This window comes from Thermobia domestica, chromosome 2 (assembly GCF_964235325.1).
Source record: "Thermobia domestica chromosome 2, izTheDome1.hap1.1, whole genome shotgun sequence".
NCBI lineage: Eukaryota > Metazoa > Arthropoda > Insecta > Zygentoma > Lepismatidae > Thermobia > Thermobia domestica.
In genome coordinates this window covers 329,103,195-329,111,279 of record NC_137455.1, presented here as the reverse complement: position 1 = coordinate 329,111,279, position 8,085 = coordinate 329,103,195, and the positions used below count along the sequence as shown (strand labels likewise).

General features: G+C 35.7%; 1 protein-coding gene across 1 annotated transcript; it reads left to right on the top strand.

Annotated features, from left to right (window-relative positions):
* Positions 1 to 5,188: 5,188 nt before the first annotated feature.
* On the top strand, positions 5,189 to 6,301 carry LOC145679524 (E3 SUMO-protein ligase ZBED1-like). Its single transcript, XM_081750103.1, has one exon. The coding sequence runs from the start codon at positions 5,189 to 5,191 to the stop codon at positions 6,299 to 6,301; it is 1,113 nt and encodes a 370-aa protein (XP_081606229.1).
* Positions 6,302 to 8,085: the final 1,784 nt, after the last annotated feature.

The window sequence follows — 8,085 nt, the reverse complement described above, 5'->3', positions numbered from 1 at the left end:
CGTGGTAATAAAAACTTTCTACATACGAGTATCAGTCACCTAGATTTTCGTAGATAACTATAAATATGATTCTAAATCTTCCAAATAAGTACAAACAACAATCACTAAAGTTCATAATTGACTTTTTGAGAACATGCTGGCCCTAATTGATATATCACATTACTACCTTTTCATTTCTTAAAAAAAAAAAAAAAAAAAAATCAGATTTCAAAATGGCGGATTTCAAGACGGCGGCGGAGGTTCATGATCTACTCTGCCCATTCTTCTTTTGCCAATATGTGAAACTACCACTACTTTCACTACTAGGGATGCGCACGAGACGAGTCGAGACAGGATTTTTCTGATAAAATTCGAGTCGAGACACGGCTCTTCCAATAGAGAAATATACATTTTTCGAATCGAGACATCACTTTTACAGCACATTTTCGAGACGAGACAGCCACAAATCTTGTCTCGTGCGCATCTCTATTCACTACTTTTGCGGTTCAACAGTTTATTTAATGTATTTCAATAACATAGCATAGCTCTTCTCCTAAAAACTTTGACCCCTCCCCCTTCGTTTCTTATGGCGCTCATCCGCTATAACTTTGCACATATGCATGTTTTTACATCCTCTATCAGGCCCACTAAGTCTTATCTCGCAACTCGATTCATCCATTTGGACAGTTTGCTTGTAAGACTTACAAATAAATCATACTTAAATAATTTTGTCCAGGTAGGAATTTGAAAAACAAGTACTACATATGAATTTTATTACTGTCTAATATTTTAACATTTTGTTAGTTCATATGCTAGTTAACCGGTAAGTGCTACGCGGTCTCTCTCAGACTCCGCTTTTCGCCATAACGTCCCGTTCGTCTGCCTCTCCCGATTGTCGTTTCCTCTACTTTCTTGGTTATTTAGTGTGTATGCGAAAATTAACATTACGTCGTTAGTTTGATCGGAATCTACTGCTCGGAGCCTGGCAGACTGCGTAGTACTAATGTGAATAAAACAAAAAAACAAAAAAAAAACTTAGTACTTAAGGGTAAGGTGCTTACAACGAATACACTGGATTTTGCAGCGATTCTGTGCTTTGTAATGTAGCACCTTATTTTATTCCAAATTTACATACAAAACTTTGGTTCCGTTCATTTGAAGGTGCTTAATCTTAGGTTTACCATAGAGGTACAAAAACTGTCTTTCGATATGTTTTTCGGATTAACTTTACATTACAAGCTGCAGTTTGTCTTCATGTGCATCGAAAGTAGTTTTTGTTTAAAGTATTTTGGGACAAATAACATTGCTATATCTTTACAGATAAACCATACTCGGTGCAATTGTACGAAAACCGCCCATCATCTTGTGGCAGATTTCCATTATTAGCTAACACTTTTCGTGTCCGCATAAGGATATCAATTGTAGCAGATAGTGTAAATGGCGTTGCATTGCATTCGATTTCAGCGTCCTTTTCGACAGGAAGATCATATCAAGACCTGGACCTTTTGCTTAACGGGAAATCCGAATCACATCAGATTCGGCAAGAAATAGAATCCAGTTCTCTCGGACTACGGACGTGTAAGTTAATCATATGCCAGCGAGGGAGCTGAAGATGAACATATGGTTATAATAATAATAATAATAATAATAATAATAATAATAATAATAATAATAATAATAATAATAATAATAATAATAATAATAATAATAATAATAATAATAATAATTATTATTATTATTATTATTATTATTATTATTATTATTATTATTATTATTATTATTATTATTATTATTATTATTATTATTATTATTATTATTATTATTATTATTATTATTATTATTATTGAAGATCTGAGATTTCAATACTGAATCTGAGATCGCAGATGGGTCAGACAAAAAGCATGTATTAGATTTTAGGAGGAAGGGAGGTGGACATTAAGTATGCAAGGTTTAAGAAAAGAATGCTAGGTAAACAAGGTTGGGAACCACTGTTTTAAACTTTATCTAAGCAAAGCAAGCTATCACTTAAACTTTATATAATCTTACGCGGCCATTTTTGCTTTGTCCTGCCTTGGTGCAAATTGATGCAATACTAGCTTGCAGTGACCACCTAGCACAATTTGGTACACAGTTTACACACTTGACACAATTGTACCGAATAAACCTTATCAGTAAAGGCACAACCATGATTTCTGACACAAAATAATTCTGTAATCCTAATGCAAGTGTGAAGTGCAAAACGTTGATGTATTTTAAACTTATATTGTAATTTAAATAGGTCTATTCAATCAGTGGATTTCCATTTCGCTACGAATGCTTGCAAGAAATAATTGTTTGATAACCTATAGGAAAGTGTAGGGGCCCTAAGAAAACTTGGGCAAGTGAATAGCACATGGGAGGGGAATTAAGCGGAAGAGCAGGAGCTTTGGCCTTAAAGTGTTGTAGACAAATGTGCATTTTACATTTGGTGCAGATTATGGAATCCTGGTGCCAATTGTTGGAAATTACAGGAAAGGTGAGGTATTTTAAATTTGATTTGAGTTTAGCGTTGGTTTCTACAGTGAGGCTAAATGTGACATGGAATTATAGCTTAACATCGGACCCGAACCACATGAGTTCCCATCGAGAATCTAACCCAAGCCTCCCGCCCCAAAGGCGCGTTCGCTTCCACATAGGCACGAGTAAGCACCATGTAGTAAATTAGAAACGAAGAGCACTTTTAAAAGAATGTGTTCATGTATACAGTAAACATGTAAGTGAAATATTAATTTATGAACACCATTAAAAAGTTTACGTCATTACTACACAACTGTATGTAAGAGAACCATGCACCGATGATATGAACAATTATCATGACACTAGTAATATGGAGCTCCCACAATTATTACAGTTTTATACGATCGCATTCTGCTTTTACGCGAGAGACCCGAGTCCTGTTACCAGTGGGAGCTCATGTGATTCAATCAAATGTTAATCTGTAAGTTCACGTTTCTGAAAGGGATGCTAAACTCAAATCCATTCATCCAACACTAAGAACAAAAATCGAAAGTGTGAATGAAGTAGTTTGATTTCGCCGTAAGGGGAAAACTTGATCGTTAAAAAGTACACAATTAAAGTGACCATAAAGATGAAACCGAAAAATGCAGGAGCAGGGTGAACGTGTTCTGATTTCTGTGGTACTTGTGCTACACATTGGTACCTATTTGTATAGTATACATATTATTTTTATTTATATAGTGTTTGCGAATAACGCCCTCCCCTGTGCCTTCAGCTCCTTGCCCCTCAGTTTGTCTTATGCCTCTGTTCACTCCGGCTTTTGCCCTTTTCAATGGATCAGGGAACAAATATGCTCATAAAAGTGAACAGCAAGCGTTGAAATAATCGTTTCTATTTCAGTTATTTTCATTGCCTTTTTTCATATACATTGTATATCTATACGTACTTGGTGGACAGGCGTCAATTAAATAAAATATTCTGAGTACATTTGTAGACTAAAAAGAAATGTGGATTTTTAGTCATTTTACGTAGTTGCAGCCGGATTCCTAATCTTCTCATGGAAGAAATTTATAGTGTGTGCAGTAGGCCTACTCCTCTTACGATGGCTTATATGGCAGATACCCTTACAGTATGTGCTATTTCTACCTCACTACTATCTCTCCTTATGTGCCGCTTATACTACTTGAGTCTAAATTTGTTTATCCCAGCTCTTAATATTCTTTGAAAAATCTGCCGTTTTGATTTTCTTCAGCATGCTTAAGTTTAAACTGCATTTAAACTAAGGAGGATTATTCATATTCGCTAATTCTAAAAGCTCAGCTTGATTATATACTGACCAAAGTACAGTCTCAAGATCAATGACGGAATAAGAAACGAAAGCTGTGTAACGTCAGTATTGAATCACCCAATAGAGGACTCTCTTGGGATCGACGAAAATCCAACCCGGGTCTCCCTCGCCACTGGTCACTGTACTACAAGGCAGCTTTGGTTGATTTTTCAATTTATGCTACTTATCCTGGCGAAGAGGGGCGTGTCTTTTCGCGTACCATGCCAAAAGGGCAGAATCAATTGAAACGATTTTTGGGCTAGGTCACTCCAAGAGTATTGGCATATAATTCCAAGGCGTCACGGACCCTAATGGTCATCCATGAGATCCCAAAGGAAATGATCGAAGTGCTTCGATTCGTACAAAGTTTGACAGGCGGGTAGCTCTGGGTGACGCGAAGTGTCTCACCGTGCACAATATATAATTCAGAGTGACGACCTAAACTTGATTCAACGCATGAATATTTTGCCACTTCCGCATATAACCCAGCGAAATGGGTTGCCAGTAGCTAGTTATGAATATCATTCAGTTATCACTGGTCTCAGATTTTTCAATATTTTTTTTTTTTTTTTTTTTTAGTACAGAACGAAGTGTTATATTTATGTTCCTGAATTATTAAACTTGTTTGTCTGTGACTTTTCCAGCTTTTTAAAAAACATTTCACAAATAGATCCCTAAGTGAGATTTTGCAACAAGGTAATCATGTGGCACACATGATTTTGTATAATTGTTTTATTTTTCAATTCTAGTTGTTTATTTTTTAACTTCTCGCTCATCAGAGATTTATTTATCGTTTTACATCTTTTCAGACTCTCAAGCAAGCAACTTTCTCTGGAGTCTTTTAAGAAAGTTGATAAAAAGACTGCAGATAAATACTCCCACGCAATAGCTTACTGGCTTGCTGTAGATATGGAACCATATATGGCTGTCGAGAAACCAGGATTTAAACATATGCTGTCTATTTTAGCACCCAATTATGAAGTTCCTGGTAGGAAATGTTTTGCGGAAAGTAAAATTCCACAGCTTTATAATTCTGTAAAGGAAATTATCAGAGAAGAGCTTTCAAAATCTGAAGCTATATCGCTTACGGTGGATTGCTGGACTTCCCCATCTCAACATCCTTACATATCATACAGCCCATTTCATTGATCAAAACTGGAACCTTAATAGTTACTGTCTTGAGTGTTGTAGTCTTAATATTGAACATACTGCAAATAACCTAAAGGAAGCCATAGTATTTAGTTTAGACTCCTGGGGTATCAATGTTGAAAAGGTTTGTTGTGTAACTACAGATAATGGGTCAAATATTGTAAAAGCAATATCGTTGACTGGACTTACACAATTAAGCTGCTTTGGACACACCTTAAATATCGGAGCATCCAAGCTATGAAATCATTTCCTTTGAAATTCCTTTTCGACCGGCTGAACAAAATAAGAAGTGTTCTATCTTTTAGCACTAGTCTTCGACGGGAACTGAAGAAAAGACAAGATGAACTAGGTATCCGTGAACGTACTCTTCCCTCAACCACCCCAACACGATGGTGGTCCTGCATCCCTCAGTTGGAGGCTTACAGGGAACAAAAAGATGCGATTAATCATGTCCTGAGTCAAACCAAACATGCCGATCTAATTCTTAATCACAAGTACTCATGCTTGGTTGAAATGCTCCTTTCAGTATTCAATCCACTAAAGAACATGAGTGAAGCTATGTCGGCAGAAAAATATGTCACAGCTTCAGGGATTTGGCCTCTATATCAACAGTTGAAGGAAGATATGAAAGGAATTGATGATTCAGAAACACAGACCTCTGTAGAAAATGTGACTCAAGATACAAAGTGTAGAGTTGATGATGAAACTGAAGTCAATGAACATTATTCAGTATTCACTGAAGGTTATGAAGAAAATGATGAATTACAGCTACACCTACAACAAGCTCTAGCGGAAGTTGAAGAAGAAATCACAAAGAAGATAATAATTCCCTTGAAAGAAAGGTATGAGGAGACACACACAAAGAATCTTATTTTGAAGTGTTGCTTATTAGACCCTCGTTTCAAAGACCTATATTTTGATATGTGTGATTTGTCAGTAATTCGTGATGAAATACAAAAGGAAATAAACACTGTAACTGTTAAAAATGTCGAGAAACCTGCTCCTGAACAGAAGAAGAGAAAATTAGGATTTGCAGCATTTTTAAAGAAGACAAGTACAGAGATGGAAGAAGATAATGAAGTAACAAAGTATTTGTGTATGAACATGGTTGACGCTGAAGAAGATCCTTTAGAGTGGTGGAGGGTGCATGAAAAGCAATTGCCTCGACTTGCTAAACTAGCGAGGAAGTACCTCTGTATACCAGCAACAAGCATTCCATCAGAGAGAGTGTTTAGCATGGGAAGCAATGTTGTTTCAGATCATAGGATGTCTTTGTCACCAGAACACGTAAATCAGTTTTTCTTTCCAGTAACAAGCATGTTGTTCCAAAACATCCTTAGTCTCAGTTAAGAATAAGAGATACATATTACAGTGTATTATTTATTTTAAATATATGTTATATAATTTAATATTATATAATTTAAATATGGGTAATGCACAAATCTCAAAGCATTTTGTTACTTTTGTGAATTGTAATAAAACACTTACAGGTAAAGAAATTTAAATAGTCATTCGCAGCCACTTACTGCAATGGAGGAAGACATTTTAAAGAAATGTAAAAAAGAAAGTTTTCTTGGAATTTTTCATTACTTTTTACATAATTATTGCTTTCGCTGTTGTTTTGCATAATAGAGGTAAAGAAATATAAATAAAAGTCATTCACAGTCATTTATTGTTATGGAGAAAAACTAAAAAAATGATTTAAAGAAAAAGTTTTGCTGGAGATGTAAATGCATAATTGGACGGTGTTATGCATCAATTGATCAAGCGCCAAAACACGGTTCTGAGATATTGAAGGAAACAGAAACAAGTTATCATTACGATCCATTGCTTGGCGGGGGCGCGGGGGCTCAGTGGTAGAGCGTTCACCTCTGGTGCTTGGGGTCCCGGGTTCGATCCTAGCCTCCGCTAAGTGAACTTTGTGGTGGACAAACACCGTGCTCGTGGGTTTTCTCGGGGTTCTCCCGTTTCCTCCCACTTTCTTCATTTCACTCATCTCTCATCATCACCGTCTCCTTTAGCATAACCGTGGGACGTAAAACTTAATGATTTCATTTCATTTTTTCCATTGCTTGGCGCTTGGTCGAGCACATAGTAGAATTTCAAACCTTTTTTTTTTTTTTACATTAATTACATTGTCTCCGACTCACTGAAGTAAAAATCTCGAAAATCACAAAATGGCGCTTGGTCAATTGATGCATAACACCTTTGCTCGTAGATCTATGAAAAGAATGTACTGTATATACGTTCGCTACAATATAAAAGTGTTTCATTATCTTGATGTTACGACTATTTTTATTATTAATGTTTCCTCACTATTATTATTGCTGTTACTTCTATTCCTACTATCACTATAATTTTTTACTGTAATGTTTGCATCTTACATCTAATATGTTTCAGTAGTATATGTATTTTAACCCTTTTCTTTTTGGACTCATGGTATTACATAGGCTATGTGAAGTAGCTAGATTTTATACCAAATTATTGATATGTTTTAGGATAGTTTAAAGTTACACAACCCAATTAAATTTTAACTACAGGTGAATACTGGGATGGTAACAGAAAACTGAATTTCATTAGATTACCAAAGATCTCTTTCCACTAAATACTTGCTACATGTTAGTGAAAAACAAGCTAGGCCCACCCTTCCGTCAGTATTTGCATTTTCTTTCTTGCCACAGCTTGTTGCCCGTCATTTTGAAATGTCTATGATCACGTACTGCAGTAATACTTAACGATGAGAAATCCATTTCGTTTCAACATTTCTTTCATTATCACCATCATCATCTTCCTTCGCCTCGGAGACTAAACGTGGGAAATAAACTGTATCCTGACATGTTTGTTTTGCTTTAAAATTGTACACAATAAAATAAAAGTGCATTATTACATTAATTAGTTTTAATACCTTGGATCGAACCAGTGGCGTACACAAGAAATTTGAGGTTTAAACTCTCTTGATCAAGATATTATGGAATAGTAAACTTATACCATGCTATATATAAAAATCACGCTTGTCATAAGAGAATAAAATTGACTGCATGAAGACCTCTTGGTGAAACTCTGCATACGCCACTGGCTCGAACAATTCAGAAGACAACTTAAAGAGTTAGTTTACTTGGGAATGATATGAAACT